Source organism: Pseudophryne corroboree, chromosome 2 (genome assembly GCF_028390025.1).
Source record: "Pseudophryne corroboree isolate aPseCor3 chromosome 2, aPseCor3.hap2, whole genome shotgun sequence".
Taxonomy (NCBI): Eukaryota; Metazoa; Chordata; class Amphibia; order Anura; family Myobatrachidae; genus Pseudophryne; species Pseudophryne corroboree.
The window spans coordinates 715863725-715885945 of NC_086445.1; the positions used below are offsets into that span (position 1 = coordinate 715863725).

At 44.4% G+C, this 22221-nt stretch overlaps 1 protein-coding gene across 1 annotated transcript in view; it reads left to right on the forward strand.

Moving 5' to 3' along the window:
* Positions 1-651: 651 nt before the first annotated feature.
* LOC135046144 (uncharacterized protein C6orf132 homolog) overlaps positions 652-22221 on the forward strand; it is a 104005-nt gene continuing 82435 nt past the window's right edge. Inside the window, exon 1 of the mRNA XM_063955354.1 lies at positions 652-1018. Within this exon, the coding sequence (XP_063811424.1) occupies positions 880-1018 (139 nt within the window). The 5' untranslated portion in view covers positions 652-879. The remainder of the gene's footprint in view (positions 1019-22221) is intronic.

Here is a 22221-nt window from a genome sequence, read left to right on the forward strand (position 1 = left end):
TGCTGGTTTCCACCCCTGAAATGATGTATGTTTCATTTGAGTTAATTTGGCTTGTTCTTTGTAATTACAATTAGCGTGCAACTGTGTAAAATAGGGCAGTGCAAATGTAATACACACGTGGATATTTACCAGCAAACTGCATGTGTGGAGTAACTAATAGCAAACAATCGAAAATGTATTTATATTGCATAAATTGCACCAAAGTGATTGTTAGTTACCAGGGTTACTGCACATCTGTACAGCTGTAAATAACCTGTAATACCTTCATGTATGTGCACTACAACCCCCTGCACAGGAACACACATGCATTTTGATGCAAACTAATGAAAAGTCCAATTCTGCAGCTTAGTGTAAACACAGCAGATGTGAACACACTATATACCATACTGTATACTTTAGAAATAATATATATGGGCCATTTCACCTGTCTTTCTAATGTCATTGCATAAACATCAGGTGCAGTCACTGATACAATAAAAGCACCTAGCTAAGAGAAAGAAGTGTAGTAACCGTCCATCAGTGGGAATATCATGTAGTCACTGTGAGATATGTATTAATCTTTAACTCGTACTAGAGAGGTTAATGTGGGGTTGTCCTTCCCCACTGGAAGGTGGTGCTAGGTGAGAGCGAGCAGGAATGTGACTAGTGCAGTTTGTGGAGAGAGGGTGGGGCCAGGTGTAGGCAAATGCAATGAACCAACAGGAATCAGCTATTTACCTGCTGCAAAGGTTGTTCTGAGCTTTCCACTTCTTCCTGTGTACAATCCACAGGGATTGACTTCGTTTGTTCCAGCGAGCTGCGTGGATTGCTGTGGACAACATGCATTGCTAGAGACAATTATTATTTTAACAAGGATTTTTTAAGGTAATTCTGTACAGAATGAAGAAAAACGCCTCCAAGCAGGGGACCCTTAACAAGCTTTTTGGAAAGAAGAACAGCAATAACAATTCACTGTATGCTGATAATCCACCATGGATACTGCCTAAGGGAGCCAAGAAAGCGTCTGTTGACTACCATGGTTAGTGACTGGGGCTCGCCTCTGTGGGGATAACAGAGTGCGGTGGGTGGCTCGGTTGTACAGGGATACAGTCAGGCACTGCAGTGTTTATTACATATTGTTTGCTTTCACATAGTTTATATGTTTCTCTGTAACTCGTTTCTGTACTGAGACACAAGTGGTGCAGCCGGACAATACTGATGCATCACTGGTGGAGTGCAGTACAGATCCCTGGTGTATGCTCTGCTGACGCCGCCAGTCCTCACTGTGGGGCAGAGCAATCTGGTCATTCACACGGATTTCACCTGGTGATCCAATCACTGCATCATTGTAGAAGAACATCGGCCCGATCTTCTAGTTATGAGCTTATTTCAGGAGAACAATTATAATGTATTGGTAACTGTTATTATTGTTGTGTGTTTTTATATATATATATATATATATATATATATATATATATATATAATTGTATTGTAAATATCTTGCCTTTTACAGGGTGAATACTCTGGAGAGGGGACTAAAGAAATCAGTATATTGTGAGCTATACTGTGTGGTATGCTTATCATATGTAATATGTTTATTCCATGGGGTTGCTTATCAGTATGGAAATTTCTATGAAGCATTTTTTCTTCTTCATAAAATGACGTAGAAAGTGCATAGTCTGCATACTTTTATGGTTGTTGCTATGTACTAAGCCTAATGCAGTAGTGATGCACTTTGCAGTCCCCTCTCCATTATTAGCTACAGTATGGGGACTACAATCTGCATCCTGTGTACCAAACTTTGGGCCTGTTAGTTAAGACCAGGGACGGACTGGAGGCCGAAATCGACCCTGGCATGTGTGCGCCAGTAAAGGGGTACGCAGACACTAGCGACGGGAGCATTCCGCGAGTCAAGGGGGCGTGGACCTGTGGCAGACCACTATTTCCATGGAAACGGGTTGGTGTGTGCCGCAAGTCGGGGCGTAGACTCACGGCACGCCTCCATTTCCATGGAGACGTGCGGGGGACCGTCCACAACAGAGAGCCAGAGGCTACACTGCGCGTGGCCTTCCCGGTTCTCTGAATGACAGAACCGGCCCTTCTGGCATTTGCCAGATGGGCAGTCCGGCCCTGGTTAAGAACATCTTCAGATGGTTTAAGCCGCTTTATGCCTATGGGGGCATATTCGCAGGAGAGAATTCTTCTGATCCCTCTCCTGCAGCCTCCATCAGGCAGTGGAAACTGACACTGTGGTGTAAATTTACTAAGATGGGAGTTCTATTTAAGATGGGATGTTGCCCATAGCAACCAATCAGATTCCAGGTATTCTCTTCTAAAGGTGCTAGGTAAGAGAAGTAGAATCTGATTGGTTACTATGGGCAACATCCCATCTTAAATTGAACTCCTATCTTAGTAAATTTACCCCTGTGTTTGTACCAATGTCAGATTCCCCAGAGAAGTCTATCACAATGCAGGGGAAGTAACTTGCAGGTTCGGTGGTTATTGCTACCACTGTCCCTGCAAGTTTGCTTTACTACATAGCAGGGATATTTTCATACGGAATGAAAATATTTGTTGTGATATGTATTATTAATAAATTATTATACATATGACTCGTATAGCCGGTTATTTTCAAAAAAAAAAAAAAAAAAAAAAAAAAAAAAATATATATATATATATATATATATATATATATATATATATATATATATATATATATATATAATTATATTCGCTAAAAAGGGATAAGACCTTTCTCGCGCTATATGATATGGGGAGCTACACCTTAGGGAAAGATACCCCCTGTTAGATGGGATATGATATTGGAAGAAATAGAGAAAAGATTTCCCCAGGGAGCTTATCGTCCTTTGATATGTACAAGTTTACTGATACAATCTTAAAATTGAAGTTTTATTGTTATTTAAAACATACAATTGGTAAAAGCTGTTTGACAATTTGCCCAAGTTGACAATAAAATGTATTTGTACAGACAATAGTTGTGTTGATATTAATCCATTTCAGTCAAAAAACAGTAAATGTTGTTTCTTGAAGCAATGACAGAGACCCTGTCCTAACCCAACGCGTTTCGTCCTACAGACTTCATCAGGGGTATAGTATGGTCAAAGGATCAAAATTTGGACAAATATCTTTCGTGTCTTCAAAGGCAATTTAATAATTTTAAAATTGGTATTGGACAAGATTTCACCGTACGGAATATCGATTGGAATTAGATATGATCCATTTGGTGATTATCCACTAAGTAAGGCCTGGTTCAGAAAATTAATTTCAAACCATATTGGTAAAATCAAGCGCATGGAGCAGCTAATCACAGGATTACAACCAAGCGGAGTTTGAATAGGGCTAAACTCTTGGGATAGTGCCTCTCTCCAGTTAGTAACACTCTGAGCTGCTCAGAGTGTTACTAACTGGAGAGAGGCACTATCCCAAGAGTTTAGCCCTATTGTCTGTACAAATACATTTTCTTGTCAACTTGCGCAAATTGTCAAACAGCTTTTACCAATTGTAGGTTTTAAATAACAATAAAACTTCAATTTTAAGATTGTATCCGTAAACTTGTACATATCAAAGGACGATAAGCTCCCTGGGGAAATCTCTTTTCTTTCCATCCATCCAATTATATATATATATATATATATAATATATAATATATATATATATATATATATATATATATATATATATATATATATATATATATATATATATATATATATATATATATATATATATATATATATATATTCATCCATTTTGTTTTGAAGGTGTTTAAATGGGTTAAAGCTAGTGGGTTTATGTATTATTAATAGAGGCAGTAACACAATTATTATCAGTTCGTATCGCAACAGATTTTTTTTTAATTTTAGTTAAAGGATGTAACTCGCAGGGACAGCAGTTGCAAGTTAAATCCCAGGCACATCAGAGGAGTCGTTAACATTTTTGGAAGACTACTACTGGGAATCTGACACTGTTTGCACAGAGTCAGTTTCTGGACACTTCAGGAGAGGGATCGGAAGATACTTTTCCTGTTTTAATGCCAGTGCTGGAGCAGGGCTCATTGGTTCCCTGTGCTGGCCCCACCCCCTGAACATGGAATGTGAGTGGGCGGTACCGCTAGCGGGAGAAACTGTAGAGATGCTTCTGATGGTTCTACATGCAGCGTGTGTGCTGTTCTGTAGCGTTTTTGCCGTTCCAAGCACCCTGCTAGCCAGATGCAGAGGCCTTGAGGCTTAGGGCGACGGCAGTGGTTACACACCTCTCTATACAGCCCTTCATTAAGCGGTTTACCGTATCTAATGATAGGATAAACCAACAGGGACAAAATCCAAAAAGCTTCTCTCTTCTGAGTTTGGTACATAAGGGTCAGACCGTAATCCCCTTTGATAAAAATGTGACTGCAGTCTTCAGCACTAATAAGCCTTTTGAAATCTCCTGTTGGTACATAGCAACAAAAAAACAAGGAAAATATACTCTTAAAAGCGCTCCTAATATGATAAGATGGTATACATTCCTTATGTGTAGAAGTTTCCTTAATCTGCGGATCCTTCCTCTTATGAAACCGGGAGTCCTTCTCCGAGACTTCGTGGAATGTATACCATCTTATCATATTAGGAGCTCTTATACAAGTATATTTTCCTTGTTTTTTTGTTGTTGTTGTTGCATTGTTTGTCTAATTGGGTGTGGTGACTCCTTTTTGGGAATTTTTTCTTGTTAAGGCAGCTCGTTTTGCGCACATTTCTGGTATTCCATAATTTACCATTTATTGTATTCGTACATGGCAATAATCCAAAAATTATGCAAAAATTGCAGTCTACGTAATATTATGAAAATTTTCTGGATTAATAAATCCCTAAATCTGAATACAAATGGAGTAACTATGATATTAAAATGACATGCATTAGGTCGACATGGTCACTATATTGACGTAACAAATGTCGACATGAGTTTTTTGCAAAAAATGTTTCCTACAATTTTTATAACCTTTTCATACCCTACGATCCACGTGGACTACGATTGGGAAAAGTAACCTGTGCAGAGCGCAGCGAGGTATCTTGCCCGAAGCATGGCGAGCAAAGCAAACCATGTGAGGGGACACGGTGCACTAACTGGAGTTCCCAGCTGAAGGGAGCGAAGGGAGATACATCCATCAGCGGCCGCTGAAGCGATTGCGAGTGCCGTGACTGACAAAGACCAAGCCTACTGACGAAGTCGAATGACGAAACGCGTATGGGCGTGGTCTGACGTTGTGGATTTGAAATCGAGATCACTGCTTTGCACAGTGGGGTAAAATATTAAGCTGGTTATACAAGCGGTGGTTTGACCGCCTTATATGGTACGGGTTTTTTTTTTACTTGTGACCGATTTGGATTTTTAAAAAAAATAAAAATCATTGTACTCATTTAATGCACTATTGGCGCTCCCTGCTTCTTCAATTTCTTGCCATATATATATATATATATATATATATATATATATATATATATATATATATATATATATATATATATATATATATATATAAAAAAAAGCTGGCACTCGTTCACAAACATATGGTAATTGCCTGGTTGCCCTCCTAAAATACGTCTTGCAACGTATAGAAATAGCAGGTGGAAGGCGGCACTCCAAGGTCTTAGAAAACACTGGAAAAGATAGGTGCTGAACACTGCAGCTTATGGTGTTCAGCACCTATCTTTTCCAGTGTTTTCTAAGACCTTGGAGTGCCGCCTTCCACCTGCTAGCTATATATATATATATATATATATATATATATATATATATATATATATATATATATATATATATATATGTATATGTACCCTGTGCTAGCCCATGCAGTTACTAAAATTATTTGAAGTAAAAAGAAAGAGATAAAAAAAAGTCGCTATAGTCTGTAGTCTACTTTTTATTTATTTATTTTTTAATACTTTAAAAGAGAAAGAAAAGAATGATAATTTGTCTAGGCTGAAAATATTCTTCGGATAAAAAAAAAAAAAAAAAAAAAAAGTATGTGACATATGTATTTCCTTTTAATGAGTATATCCTACGTATATTGTAGATCATACTTATGGAAGCCCCGGCTATTGTCCAGGGCCCAGTTGACACTTGGGGCCTAATTCAGACCTGATCTCTAAAATTCACTAATCGCTAAAATTGTAGCCCTGCTATCAGATAGTTGCTGCCCATGGGGGAGTGTATATTCACCGTGCAAGTGTGTGAAGCATGTGTACACTGAGCAGCTACAAAATCTCTCGGTCAGCGGACAGCTGCAAATATAATCGTATGATTCATCTCTGACGTCTGGAACATGCTCAGACAATCACAAGTTTGTCAATTTTATTCTATACTAGGACATGAGAAAAAAAACCATTACAGAAAGTATAAAAAAATATTGTACATTGCTAATGAACATGTCAAAACATGAGGTAATTATATAATGATATGTTGATAATGATTTTCTAATAGATACCAGTCGCATAGTTCTTGCAGCTCAAACTGTGGTTCCTCCAATTTGCCCTTGGATGCAAAGTCATAAAATGTATATTATGGTCTTTAAGGAGTAAAAAATGTTGTTTGTGTCCCATAAATACTTCATATACGTTTAGCACATGGTAGAAGTTGCTATAACATGGTGGTTCCCAAACTCTGTTCTCGAGACCGATTTGTCAAGGTTTTAAGGGTCTCCATACTTGAGCAGAGGTGATGTAATTAGTACCTCAGTTAATTATACCCCTTTTCTCCTAGCTCTTAAAACACTGGTAAATGCACGGAGGCGCGCATTTACCCGTGTTTTTTTCTAGTGGAAAAGGTCCCCCCTGCAAATTCCGGGTAGCTTGCAACCCGGTAAGCTGTGTAGTGTAACCGTAGGCCGCGTCGATGCGACACGGCTCCCGTTCACACTGTATGGAAGGGCGACGCTGGGAGATGATGTGATCTCCCAGCGCCGCCCCTGCCGCTTCACTAGCAGCGTCACCAACCTGGCAATATGCCGGGTTGGTGAGCGCAGTGGGAAACGGGGCTGAGCACGGGCCGCAGCCGGGTGCTCACTAGTGGAAAAGGGGTATTGTATATTATTTATATAATATTATTTTTACATGACTGCATATAAAGTTTTATATGTGAAACCCATTCATGCTGATATTTCCACATGTATACTTTGAAGTTATTGAAATGAAAGTTAATTCTTATACACACCATTCAGCAATAACATTAAAAGTAAAACCACTTGCGTAATATTGTGTAGGTCTTCCTTGTGATACCAGAACAGCTCTGACTTATGAGGCATGGACTCCACAAGACCTCTGAAGATGTCCTGTGTTATCTGGCACCAAGAAGTTCCAGCAGAGCCTTAAAGAACTGTAGGACTTCTTTTTTTCAGCACATAGTAACATAGTATCTGAGGTTGAAAAAAGACAATTGTCCATCGAGTTCAACCTATTTGTGGTCTCCTATGCATGATGATTTGACTAAAATTTCTGACTGATGCTGCTGTCAGCCGTTGCATTTTTTCCCTATTTATAGTAACTATAATGCATGACTATGCACCATACCCCTGGATATCCTTATCCATTAGGAATTTATCTAACCCATTCTTAAAGGTGTTGACAGATTCCGCCATTACAACTCCCTCGGGCAGGGAATTCCAAACACATATTGTCCTTACCGTGAAAAAGCCTTTACGCCGTATTGTGCGGAATCTCCTCTCCTCTAACCTGAGCGAGTGTCCAATAGTCCTCTGTGTTGATCTAACCAAAAACAGGTCCCGCGCAAGCTCTGTGTATTGTCCCCTTATATATTTGTAGATGTTGATCATATCCCCTCTTAGTCTCCGCTTTTCCAATGTAAACATGCCTAGTATTTCAAGCCTTTCATTGTATTCCATCGTCTCTATGCCCTTAATTAGTTTGGTCGCCCTCCTCTGTACCTTTTCAAGCTCCAGGATATCCTTTTTGTAGTACGGTGCCCAGAATTGTACACAGTATTCAAGGTGTGGCCTAACTAGTGATTTATATAACGGGAGTATAATACTCTCGTCCCTAGCATCAATACGCCGTTTTATGCATGCTAATATCTTATTAGCCTTCTTTGCTGCAGTCCTACTCTGGGTACTACTGCTTAGCTTGCTATCTATGAGGACACCTAAGTCCTTTTCCAGTACAGAATCCCCTAATTTTACCCCATTTAGTAAGTAGGTGTAATTTTTGTTCTTGTTACCACAGTGCATTACCTTACACTTGTCTGTGTTGAAGCGCATTCTCCATTTGGCTGCCCATGCTTCTAATTTAACTAAGTCTGAAGAGACTCGGCATCCTCCTCTGTATTTATAGCCTTACACAATTTGGTATCATCTGCAAAAATTGACACCATGCTCTCTAGACCTTCTGTTAGGTCGTTAATGAAAATATTGAACAATAGCGGTCCTAATACTGAGCCTTGCGGCACACCACTTAGCACTTCAGTCCAAGTTGAAAAAGATCCATTAACCACAACGCGCTGCTCCCTATTATCTAACCAGTTTTTGACCCAAGTGCATATTGTGCTTCCTAGCCCTGATTCTTGTAGCTTGTAGATAAGTCTCATGTGTGGTACAGTATCGAACGCTTTGGCAAAGTCTAAAAATATTACATCCACGTCTTTACCCTGATCTAGGTTTGCGCTTACTGTTTCATAAAAGCCAAGTAAGTTGGTTTGACAGGATCTGTCCTTCATAAACCCATGTTGATTCCTTTTAATGACCTTATTGGTTTCAAGGAACTTCTGAATACTATCTCTTAGAATACCTTCCAATACTTTCCCCACTATAGATGTAAGACTAACTGGTCTATAATTACCTGGTTCAGCTTTACTTCCCTTTTTGAATATAGGCACTACTTCCGCTATACGCCAGTCTTTGGGAACCATACTTGATATAACTGAATCCTTAAAGATCAAAGATAGCGGTTTTGCCAGTTCAGAGTGAAGCTCCATTAGAACCCTTGGATGAATGCCATCGGGCCCTGGTGATTTATTAATCTTTAAATGTTTTAATCGGTCACAGACTACTTCCTCGCTTAAATAAGTACCTATCAGTGTCATATTCTCATTATTGAGATTGTGTGTCAGTCCCTGAATTGGGTCCTCTCTAGTGAATACTGTTAAAAAAAAACCTCATTTAGTGTGTCCGCTATGTCATTATCATTTTTGCTTAAGACTCCCAACGTGTCTTTTAAAGGGCCTATACTCTCCTTCTTTAATCTCTTGCTATTAATGTATTTAAATAATTTTTTGGGATTCGCTTTGCTTTCCTTTGCTACTAGTTTTTCATCCCACAGATGCTCCACCGGATTGAAATCTGGGGTATTTTAGAGGCCAAGTCAACATCTTGTACTCATTGTCATGGTCCTCAAACCATTCCTGAACAGTTTTTGCAGTGTGGCAGGACATCTCATCCTGCGGACAGAGGCCTCTGCCATCAGGGAATACTGCTGTCATGAAGGGATGTACTTGATCAGCAACAATGTTTTATGTAGGTGGTATGTGTCAAAGTAACATTCACATGCATGCCAGGACCCAAAGTTTCCCAGCAGACCCTTGCCTGTAGCATCACACTGCCTCTGCTTGCTTGTCTCTTCCCCGGGTAAACGACACACGCGCACCCATCCATCCACATGATGTAAAAGAAAACGAAAATTAATCGGACCAGGCCGCTTTCTTCCATTGCTCTATGTTTAATTTCTGTAATGGTGCTTTCAGAGGTGTATAATGGTCTGTAGCTACGAAGCCCATTACATAGCAAGCTGCAATGCACTGTGTGTTCTGACAACTTTCTATCATAGCCAATATGAAGTTTTTCAGCAATTTGCGCTACAGTAGCTTCTATGGGATAGGACCAGACAAGGTAGCCTTCACTCGGGATCAGTACGTAATCCCGCTGGACGGGATCCCGGCGGTCGAAATCCCGACGCCGGAATCCCGACCACACAATCCCAACAGGGGTGGCGAGCAGAACGCAGGCCCTTGCGGGCTCGCTTCGCTCGCCACACTATTATATTCTCCCTCTATGGATGTCGTGGACACCCACGGAGGGAGAATGTCGGGATTGTGGCGGTCGGGATTCCGGCGTCGGTATTTCGACCGCCGGGATCCCGTCCAGCGGGATGTTGACCGCATCCCCTTCACTCCACTCCTCATACATCAATGAGCATTGGATGCCCACGGCCCTTTCACCATTCAACTTTCCTTGGAATAGTTATGGCTGGTACTAACCACTGCATACTGGGAACGGTGCGTCTTGGAGATGCTCTGACCCATTCACCTAGCCATCACAATTTGGCCCTTGTCTAATTCACGCAGATCCTTGGGCTTGCTGATTTTCATGCTTCCCACACATTAACTTTCAAGAACTGAGTGTACACATGCTACCTAATAATATAATATCCCACCCCTTCAGAGGTACCATGTAACAAGATAATATGATATTTACTTTACCTGTCAGTGGTTTTAATGTTATGGCTGATAAGTATGTATGTAAGTGTATATAAATATATACACACACATACATATGTTTTATAGAAATCTTCTGTATTTTACCCTAGATTAGCATCCTGTGGTTGTGTTGCCGTAGGAGATGTTGGGGTGGAGCAGGATTAGTCACACGTGTTAAGGAAATTAATGAAAGGACATATTGTGCTGCACACTCTCGTCTGGCGTGTGCTAAAATCCTCTGTGCTACGGAGGTATCTGCTGTATTATATGTCATTAATATTCCATATTCAAGTGATATACATTTAATGTAATGCTTGACTTGACTAACATGTTCTAATGGGATTTATATAGTACTTAAATTACATTTTATCCTATACATACAGTAACCATAAAAAAAATCTTTGTAATCTGAAGTTGGAGACAGTTGTGATGTAAACGTGTTAGGCAGGGTGAAATTGCTGGGTTATTTATTTTATTTATTTATGATATACACTGTAAAAAATGAAATGTCTGTTGGCAATGTCTTGCAAAAAGGAACCAGCACAATTTTTTTATTTTTATTTTCTAAAATAAAGTATAATATACTATATCAGTGGTTCTCAATCTTTTTACAATCACGGCACCCTTAGGCCAAACGTTTCTTATTGAGAAATTTAGAAGAAATATTAAATTAAGTAAATTTTGTTTATATGTCATCCTTATGTTCAAATCTGTGGTGAAGGACAGGAGTTGATTTCATTTGTCCACATATTTATGACTGGCAGTCACCAGCACTGATTTTCCCTATTACATTTAATAATTTAAATTGGTCCTGGACCACTAATCCAAGGCACCCCTGCAAGTGTCCCAGAGCACCCCAGCACGGTACACAGTTTGAGAACCACTGTACTATATTCTTTATATACAGTTGGCAAGTTTCAGTTATTTTGTATCAAGGTCCCTTTCACCTGGTAAATACCCTGTGTTTTACTGCCATGTGATCTGCCACTTAGTGTATCCATTTTTCTGAGCTGTTGGTATATGGAAGGAATAAAGAAGTTTTTGCTGCGTGATCCAGTCTCCTTTTGCTTTCATTAGCTGTCTTAATTCCCTTTTGTTTATGTTGTGGCTTGGCACTCTAGTGACTCACTGATTCAGCTGCATTAACTGTTGATGCGCAGCTAACTGTAGTGCAGTGTCAACTGAAAATGTCTTTGCAATAACATCTGGTTTGTGGTGTAGCACATGCTGTAGAATTTGCAAATTCTATATGTTTACTATTGCACAGGAATGGAAATTTGTTAGAGAATCTTTCTGGAATTGGATATCCCAGAGCTTGCTAAATTGCCAATTTCTCTGACGTCCTAAGTGGATGCTGGGGACTCCGTCAGGACCATGGGGAATAGCGGCTCCGCAGGAGACAGGGCACAAAATTAAAAGTTTGACCACTAGGTGGTGTGCACTGGCTCCTCCCCCTATGACCCTCCTCCAAGCCTCAGTTAGATTTTTGTGCCCGGCCGAGAAGGGTGCAATCTAGGTGGCTCTCCTAAAGAGTTGCTTAGAATAAAAGTTTGTTAGGTTTTTTTATTTTCAGTGAGTCCTGCTGGCAACAGGCTCACTGCAACGCGGGACTAAGGGGAGAAGAAGCGAACTCACCTGCGTGCAGGATGGATTGGGCTTCTTAGGCTACTGGACACTAGCTCCAGAGGGACGATCACAGGTACAGCCTGGATGGGTCACCGGAGCCGCGCCGCCGTCCCCCTTACAGATGCTGAAGTGAGAAGAGGTCCAGAAATCGGCGGCTGAAGACTTTCCAGTCTTCTTAAGGTAGCGCACAGCACTGCAGCTGTGCGCCATTGCTCTCAGCACACTTCACACCGCGGTCACTGAGGGTGCAGGGCGCTGGGGGGGGCGCCCTGGGCAGCAATGAGATTACCTATACTGGCTAAAAATACATGTATTTAACCCCTGCCAGGATTTCAGAAAAACCCGGGAGAAGAGCCCGCCGAAAAGGGGGCCGGGCCTATCTCCTCAGCACACAGCGCCATTTCTCTAACGTCCTAAGTGGATGCTGGGGACTCCGTAAGGACCATGGGGAATAGCGGCTCCGCAGGAGACTGGGCACATCTAAAGAAAGCTTTAGGACTATCTGGTGTGCACTGGCTCCTCCCCCTATGACCCTCCTCCAAGCCTCAGTTAGATCTTTGTGCCCGAACGAGAAGGGTGCACACTAGGGGCTCTCCTGAGCTTCTTAGTGAAAGTTTTAGTTTAGGTTTTTTATTTTCAGTGAGACCTGCTGGCAACAGGCTCACTGCATCGAGGGACTAAGGGGAGAAGAAGCGAACTCACCTGCGTGCAGAGTGGATTGGGCTTCTTAGGCTACTGGACATTAGCTCCAGAGGGACGATCACAGGCCCAGCCATGGATGGGTCCCAGAGCCGCGCCGCCGGCCCCCTTACAGAGCCAGAAGCAAGAAGAGGTCCGGAAAATCGGCGGCAGAAGACATCCTGTCTTCACCAAGGTAGTGCACAGCACTGCAGCTGTGCGCCATTGCTCCTCAGCACACTTCACACTTCGGTCACTGAGGGTGCAGGGCGCTAGGGGGGGGCGCCCTGAGCAGCAATAAAAACACCTTGGCTGGCGAAAATACATCACATATAGCCCCCAGGGCTATATGGATGAATTTTAACCCCTGCCAGAATCCATAAAAAAGCAGGAGAAAAGTCTGCGAAAAAGGGGCGGAGCCTATCTCCTCAGCACACTGGCGCCATTTTCCCTCACAGCTCCGTTGGAGGGAAGCTCCCCTGGCTCTCCCCTGCAGTCACTACACTACAGAAAGGGTTAAAAAAGAGAGGGGGGCACTAATTAGGTGCAGTATTAACAATACAGCAGCTATAAGGGGAAAAACACTTATATAATGTTATCCCTGTGTGTGTGTGTATATATATATATATATATATATATATATAGCGCTTTGGTGTGTGCTGGCAAACTCTCCCTCTGTCTCCCCAAAGGGCTAGTGGGGTCCTGTCCTCTATCAGAGCATTCCCTGTGTGTGTGCTGTATGTCGGTACGTTTGTGTCGACATGTATGAGGAGAAAAATGATGTGGAGACGGAGCAGATTGCCTGTAATAGTGATGTCACCCCCTAGGGGGTCGACACCTGAGTGGATGAACTGTTGGAAGGAATTACGTGACAGTGTCAGCTCTGTATAAAAGACAGTGGTTGACATGAGACAGCCGGCTACTCAGCTTGTGCCTGTCCAGACGTCTCATAGGCCGTCAGGGGCTCTAAAGCGCCCGTTACCTCAGATGGCAGATATAGACGCCGACACGGATACTGACTCCAGTGTCGACGGTGAAGAGACAAATGTGACTTCCAGTAGGGCCACACGTTACATGATTGAGGCAATGAAAAATGTTTTACACATTTCTGATAATACGAGTACCACCAAAAAGGGGTATTATGTTCGGTGAGGAAAAACTACCTGTAGTTTTCCTGAATCTGAGAAATTAAATGAGGTGTGTGATGATGCGTGGTTTTCCCCCGATAACAACTGATAATTTCTAAAATGTTATTGGCATTATATCCTTTTCCGCCAGAGGTTAGGGTGCGTTGGGAAACACCCCCTAGGGTGGATAAAGCGCTCACACGCTTGTAAGGGCTCTACCCTCTCCTGAGATGGCCGCCCTTAAGGATCCTGCTGATAGAAAGCAGGAGGGTATCCTAAAATGTATTTACACACATACTGGTGTTATACTGCGACCAGCAATCGCCTCAGCCTGGATGTGCAGTGCTGGGTTGGCGTGGTCGGATTCCCTGACTGAAAATATTGATACCCTAGATAGGGACAGTATATTTTTGCCTATAGAGCATTTAAAAGATGCATTTCTATATATGCGTGATGCACAGCGGAATATTTGCCGACTGGCATCAAGTCTAAGTGCGTTGTCCATTTCTACCAGTAGAGGGTTATGGACACGTCAGTGGTCAGGTGATGCGTATTCCAAACGGCATTTGGAAGTATTGCCTTAATAAGGGGAGGAGTTATTTGGGGTCGGTCTTTCAGACCTGGTGGCCACGGCAACAGCTGGGAAATCCACGTTTGTACCCCAGGTCGCCTCTCAACATGAGAAGACGCCGTATTATCAGGCGCAGTCTTTTCGTGGGCAAGCGGGCAAAATGTTCCTCATTTCTGCCCCGTGACAGAGGGAGAGGAAAAAGGCTGCAGAAATCAGCCAGTTCCCAGGAACAGAAACCCTCTCCCGCCTCTGCCAAGCCCTCAGTATGACGCTGGGGCTTTACAAGCAGAATCGGGCACGGTGGGGGGCCCGTCTCAATGAATTTCAGCGCGCAGTGGGCTCACTCGCAAGTAGACCCCTGGATCCTTCAGGTGATATCTCAGGGGTACAAATTAGAATTCGAGACGTCTCCCCCTCGCCGTTTTCCTAAAGTCGGCTTTACCGATGTCTCCTTCTGACAGGGAGACCGTTTTGGAAGCCATTCACAAGCTGTATTCCCAGCAGGTGATAATCAAGGTACCCCTCCTGCAACAGGGAACGGGGTATTATTCCACACTGTTGTGGTACCGAAGCCGGACGGCTCGGTGAGACCGATTCTAAATCTAAAATCTTTGAACACTTACATACAGAGGTTCAAATTCAAGATTGAGTCACTCAGAGCAGTGATTGCGAACCTGGAAGAAGGGGACTACATGATGTCTCGGGACATCAAGGATGCTTACCTTCATGTCAAAATTTACCCTTCTCACCAAGGGTACCTCAGGTTTATGGTACAGAACTGTCACTATCAGTTCAGACGCTGCCGTATGGATGGTCCACGGCACCCCGGGTCTTTACCAAGGTAATGGCCGAAATGATGATATTCCTTCGAAGGAAGGGAATTTTAGTTATCCCTTACTTGGACGATTCCCTGATAAGGGTAAGATCCAGGGAACAGTTGGAGGTCGGTGTAGCACTATCTCAGGTAGTGTTGCGGCAGCACGATTGGATTCTCAATATTCCAAAATCGCAGCTGGTTCCGACGACTTGTCTTCTGTTCCTAGGGATGATCCTGGACACAGTCCAGAAAAAGGTGTTTCTCCCGGAGGGGAAAGCCAGGGAGTTATCCGAGCTAGTCAGGAACCTCCTAAAACCGAGCCAAGTCTCAGTGCATCAATGCACAAGGGTTCTGGGTAAAATGGTGGCTTCCTACGAAGCAATCCCATTCGGCAGATTCCACGCAAGAACTTTCCAGTGGGACCTGCTGGACAAATGGTCCGGGTCGCATCTTCAGATGCATCAGCGGATAACCCTGTCACCAAGCACAAGGGTGTCCCTCCTGTGGTGGTTGCAGAGTGCTCATCTTCTAGAGGGCCGCAGATTCGGCATTCAGGACTGGGTCCTGGTGACCACGGATGCCAGCCTGCGAGGCTGGGGAGCAGTCACACAGGGAAGGAATATCCAGGGCTTATGGTCAAGCCTGGAGACATCACTTCACATAAATATCCTGAAGCAAAGGGCCATTTACAATGCTCTAAGCTTAGCAAGACCTCTGCTTCAAGGTCAGCCGGTGTTGATCCAGTCGGACAACATCACGGCAGTCACCCACGTAAACAGACAGGGTGGCACAAGAAGCAGGAGGGCAATGGCAGAAGCTGCAAGGATTCTTCGCTGGGCGGAAAATCATGTGATAGCACTGTCAGCAGTATTCATTCCGGGAGTGGACAACTGGGAAGCAGACTTCCTCAGCACGACCTCCACCCGGGAGAGTGGGGACTTCACCCAGAAGTCTTCCACATGATTATAAACCGTTGGGAAAAACTCGACAGGTATTGCGCCAGGTCAAGGGACCCTCAGGCAATAGCTGTAGACGCTCTGGTAACACCGTGGGTGTACCAGTCAGTGTATGTGTTCCCTCCTCTGCCTCTCATACCCAAGGTACTGAGATTGATAAAATGGAGAGGAGTAAGCACTATATTCGTGGCTCCGGATTGGCCAAGAAGGACTTGGTAACCGGAACTTCAAGAGATGCTCACGGAGGATCCGTGGCCTCTACCTCTAAGAAGGGACCTGCTCCAACAAGGACCCTGTCTGTTCCAAAACTTACCGTGGCTGCGTTTGACGGCATGGCGGTTGAACGCCGGATCCTGAAGGAAAAAAGGCATTCCGGATGAAGTCATCCCTATCCTGATCAAAGCCAGGAAGGATGTAACCGCAAAACATTATCACCGCATTTGGCGAAAATATGTTGTGTGGTGCGAGGCCAGTAAGGCCCGACGGAGGAAATTCAACTGGGTCGATTCCTACATTTCCTGCAAACAGGAGTGTCTATGGGCCTGAAATTGGGGTCCATTAAGGTTCAAATTTCGGCCCTGTAAATTTTCTTCCAAAAAGAACTAGCTTCAGTCCCTGAATTTCAGATGTTTGTAAAAGGGGTACTGCATATACAGCCTCCTTTTGTGCCTCCAGTGGCACTTTGGGATCTCAATGTAGTTTTTTGGGTTCCAAAAGTCACATTGGTTTGAACCACTTAAATCTGTGGAGTTAAGGGGGTATATGCAATTGTGGTCGAATTCCCGAAATTGTCGAATTTCGGGTCATTTTCGACCAAAAAAAAAAATTCCCCTATGCAATCCAGTGCTTTCCGACCAAAAAACGGACTTTCAAAATTCGACTTTTTGAAATTCGAATTTTTGCAAATTCGACTTTTCTGCAATGATACAAGTGCTGCAATTCGACCAAAGCATATTCAATTCAAGTTTGGAAATTCGACAGCAGTGCTTTTAGACAGCAAATTCGTCATTTTCAATCCGCCACACTTTGGAGGGTGAAAACAAATAAAAAAATTTTAAACATGTTTTTTTTGGTGTTTTTTTTTTTGGGAATAGCAGAACTATTTATATTAGAAGGGATTAGGAACTTTTTTTTTTTTTTTTTTTGGGAGGCACAAATATTATTTATATATTTTTTAAAATATTATTTTTTTTATTTATTTTTTTTTTTTATGCTGGAAGGGTAAAATCATAAAAAAAAATGGCGTGGGGTCCCCCCTCCAAAGCATAACCAGCCTCGGGCTCATTGAGCTGGTCCTGGTTCTAAAAATGCGGGGGAAAAATTGACAGGGGATCCCCCGTATTTTTAAAACCAGCACCGGGCTCTGCGCCTGGTGCTGGTGCCAAAAATACGGGGGACAAAAAGAGTAGGGGTCCCCCGTATTTTTAACACCAGCATCGGGCTCCACTAGCTGGACAGATAATGCCACAGCCGGGGGTCACTTTTATGCCGTGCCCTGCGGCCGTGGCATCAAATATCCAACTAGTCACCCCTGGCCGGGGTACCCTGGGGGAGTGGGGACCCCTTCAATCAAGGGGTCCCCCCCCCCCAGCCACCCAAGGGCCAGGGGTGAAGCCCGAGGCTGTCCCCCCCCATCCAATGGGCTGCGGATGGGGGGGCTGATAGCCTTTGTGATAATAAAAAGATATTGTTTTTTCCAATAGTACTACAAGTCCCAGCAAGCCTCCCCCGCAAGCTGGTACTTGGAGAACCACAAGTACCAGCATGCGGGAGAAAAACGGGCCCGCTGGTACCTGTAGTACTACTGGGGAAAAAATACCCAAATAAAAACAGGACACACACACCGTCGACAGTAAAACTTTATTTCATACGTCGACACACACATACTTACCTATGTTCACACGCCGACATCGGTCCTCTTCTCCATGTAGAATCCACGGATACCTGTAAAGAAAAGTTCAAAATACTCACCTCAACCATGGTCCAGAGATAAATCCACGGACTTGGCAAAATAAGAAAACGCAAATACCCGCACCAAAAACGGACTGAAAGGGGTCCCATGGGACACCTTTCCACGAATGAGACCTGTCAGTGACAGCTGTCACTGACAGGTCTCTAAGCCAATCAGGAAGCGCAACTTCGTTGCGCTCACCTGATTGGCTGAGCGCTGTCTGCACTGTGACAGCGCATCGCACAGCTCCCTCCATTATATTCAATGGTGGGAACTTAGCGGCTAGCGGTGAGGTCACCCGCCGGTCAGCGGCTGACCGGCGGGTGACCCCACCGCTACCCGCAAAGTTCCCACCATTGAAAGTAATGGAGCGGCTTTGCGATGCGCTGTCACAGTACAGACAGCGGACAGCCAATCAGGTGAGCGCCACGGAAGTAGCGCTTCCTGATTGGCTGAAGGGACGTCAGTGACAGGAGTCACGTGATGTCCCGGCATTCGGGAGAAAGGGGTCTGATGTGAAAACATTGGACCCCTTTCTAGTCCGGTATGGATCGGTGTTCGGTTTGTTTTTTTGCCAAGAACGTGGATTTACCTCTGGACGTGGATGTACCTCTGGACGCTGGAAGGTGAGTATAATTTTTTCACAGGTACCCTCGGATCGTCGGCGACCGTGGCAGTCGGCGTGTCAACATAGGTAAGTATGTGTGTGTCGGCAGTATGTAATAAAGTTGTACAAGTCACGGTGTCTGTGTCCTGTTTTTATTTGGGTATTTTTTTTCCAGTAGTACTACAGGTACCAGCGGGCCCGTTTTTCTCCCGCATGCTGGTACTTGTGGTTCTCCAAGTACCAGCTTGCGGGGGAGGCTTGCTGGGACTTGTAGTACTAATGGAAAAAACAATATCTTTTTATTATCACAAAGGCTATCAGCCCCCCCATCCGCAGCCCATTGGATGGGGGGGGACAGCCTCGGGCTTCACCCCTGGCCCTTGGGTGGCTGGGGGGGGGGGACCCCTTGATTGAAGGGGTCCCCACTCCCCCAGGGTACCCCGGCCAGGGGTGACTAGTTGGATATTTGATGCCACGGCCGCAGGGCACGGCATAAAAGTGACCCCCGGCTGTGGCATTATCTGTCCAGCTAGTGGAGCCCGATGCTGGTGTTAAAAATACGGGGGACCCCTACTCTTTTTGTCCCCCGTATTTTTGGCACCAGCATCAGGCGCAGAGCCCGGTGCTGGTTTTAAAAATACGGGGGATCCCTGGCCAATTTTTCCCCTGCATTTTTAGAACCAGGACCAGCTCAAAGAGCCCGAGGCTGGTTATGCTTTGGAGGGGGGACCCCACGCCATTTTTTTTTCGGATTTTTCACGTTTTTTTCCCGTTTTTTAAAATCGCGGCAAAATCCGCCAAATCGGCCGATTTTTCGCCCGCGATTCTGGCGAATCCGTTTTTCATTGAATATGGTGAATCCCGGCAGGCACCTGCCGGGATTCACCTGGCGAATTTGGTCGAATTAAAAAACGGCGATAATTGCCGCGAATTCGACCGCAATTGCATATACCCCAAAATATCTCACATGGAAAGTGGTCATGCTGTTGGCCCTGGCCTGGGCCAGGCGCGTGTCAGAATTGGCGGCTTTATCCTGTAAAAGCCCTTATCTGATTTTCCATTCGGACAGGGCGGAATTGAGGACTCGTCCTCAGTTTCTCCCTAAGGTGGTTTCAGCGTTTCACCTGAACCAACTTATTGTGGTGCCTGCGGCTACTAGGGACTTGGAGGACTCCAAGTTGCTAGACGTTGTCAGGGCCCTGAAAATATATGTTTCCAGGACGGCTGGAGTCAGAAAATCTGACTCGCTGTTTATCCTGTATGCACCCAACAAGCTGGGTGCTCCTGCTTCTAAGCAGACTATTGCTCGTTGGATTTGTAGTACAATTCAGCTTGCACATTCTGTGGCAGGCCTGCCACAGCCAAAAATCTGTAAATGCCCACTCCACAAGGAAGGTGGGCTCATCTTGGGCGGCTGCCCGAGGGGTCTCGGCTTTACAACTTTGCCGAGCAGCTACTTGGTCAGGAGCAAATACGTTTGTAAAATTCTACAAAATTGATACCCTGGCTGAGGAGGACCTGGAGTTCTCTCAATTGGTGCTGCAGAGTCATCCGCACTCTCCTGCCCGTTTGGGAGATTTGGTATAATCCCCATGGTCCTTACGGAGTCCCCAGCATCCACTTAGGACGTTAGAGAAAATAAGAATTTACTTACCGATAATTCTATTTCTCGTAGTCCGTAGTGGATGCTGGGCGCCCATCCCAAGTGCGGATTGTCTGCAATACTGGTACATAGTTATTGTTACCAAAAAATCGGGTTATTGCTGTAGTGAGCCATCTTTTCTAGAGGCTCCTCTGTTATCATGCTGTTAACTGGGTTCAGATCACAAGTTGTACGGTGTGATTGGTGTGGCTGGTATGAGTCTTACCCGGGATTCAAAATCCTTCCTTATTGTGTACGCTCGTCCGGGCACAGTATCCTAACTGAGGCTTGGAGGAGGGTCATAGGGGGAGGAGCCAGTGCACACCAGATAGTCCTAAAGCTTTCTTTAGATGTGCCCAGTCTTCTGCGGAGCCGCTATTCCCCATGGTCCTTACGGAGTCCCCAGCATCCACTACGGACTACGAGAAATAGAATTATCGGTAAGTAAATTCTTATTTTTTCCCACACAGCTCCGCTGGTAGGAAGGCTCCCAAGCTCTCCCCTGCACTGCACTACAGAAACAGGGTAAAATCAGAGAGGGGGAGCACTTATTTGGCGATATTCATAATATTTAAGCTGCTATAAGGGGAACACACTTATTTAAGGTTGTCCCTATATATTTATAGCGCTTGGGTGTGTGCTGGCAAACTCTCCCTCTGTCTCCCCAAAGGGCTAGTGGGGTCCTGTCTTCTATCAGAGCATTCCCTGTGTGTCTGCTGTGTGTCGGTACGTGTGTGTCGACATGTATGAGGACGATGTTGGTGTGGAGGCGGAGCAATTGCCTGTAGTGGTGATGTCACCCCCTAGGGAGTCGACACCGGAATGGATGGCTTTGTTTATGGAATTACGTGATAATGTCAGCACGCTGCAGAAGTCGGTTGACGACATGAGACGGCCGGCAAACCAATTAGTACCTGTCCAGGCGTCTCAGACACCGTCAGGGGCTTTAAAATGCCCATTACCTCAGTCGGTCGATACGGACACCGACACGGACACTGACTCCAGTGTCGACGGTGAAGAAATAAACGTATTTTCCAGTAGGGCCACTCGTTACATGATCACGGCAATGAAGGAGGCTTTACATATCTCTGATACTGCAAGTACCACAAAAAGGGGTATTATGTGGGGTGTGAAAAAACTACCTGTAGTTTTTCCTGAATCAGATGAATTGAATGAAGCGTGGGTTAACCCCGATAAAAAACTGCTAATTTCAAAGAAGTTATTGGCATTATACCCTTTCCCGCCAGAGGTTAGGGCGCGCTGGGAAACACCCCCTAGGGTAGATAAGGCGCTCACACGCTTATCAAAACAAGTGGCGTTACCGTCCCCAGAAACGGCCGCCCTCAAAGACCCAGCTGATAGGAGGCTGGAAAATACCCTAAAAAGTATATACACACATACTGGTGTTATACTGCGACCAGCTATCGCATCAGCATGGATGTGCAGTGCTGGGGTGGCTTGGTCGGAGTCACTGACTGAAATATTGATACCCTGGATAGGGACAGTATTTTATTGACTATAGAGCATTTAAAGGATGCATTCCTTTATATGCGAGATGCACAGAGGGATATTTGCACTCTGGCATCAAGAGTAAGTGCGCTGTCCATCTCTGCCAGAAGAAGTTTATGGACGCGACAGTGGTCAGGTGATGTGGATTCCAAGCGGCATATGGAAGTATTGCCGTATAAAGGGGAGGAGTTATTTGGGGTCGGTCTATCGGACTTGGTGGCCACGGCAACAGCCGGAAAATCTACCTTTTTACCTCAGGTTACCTCCCAGCAGAAAAAG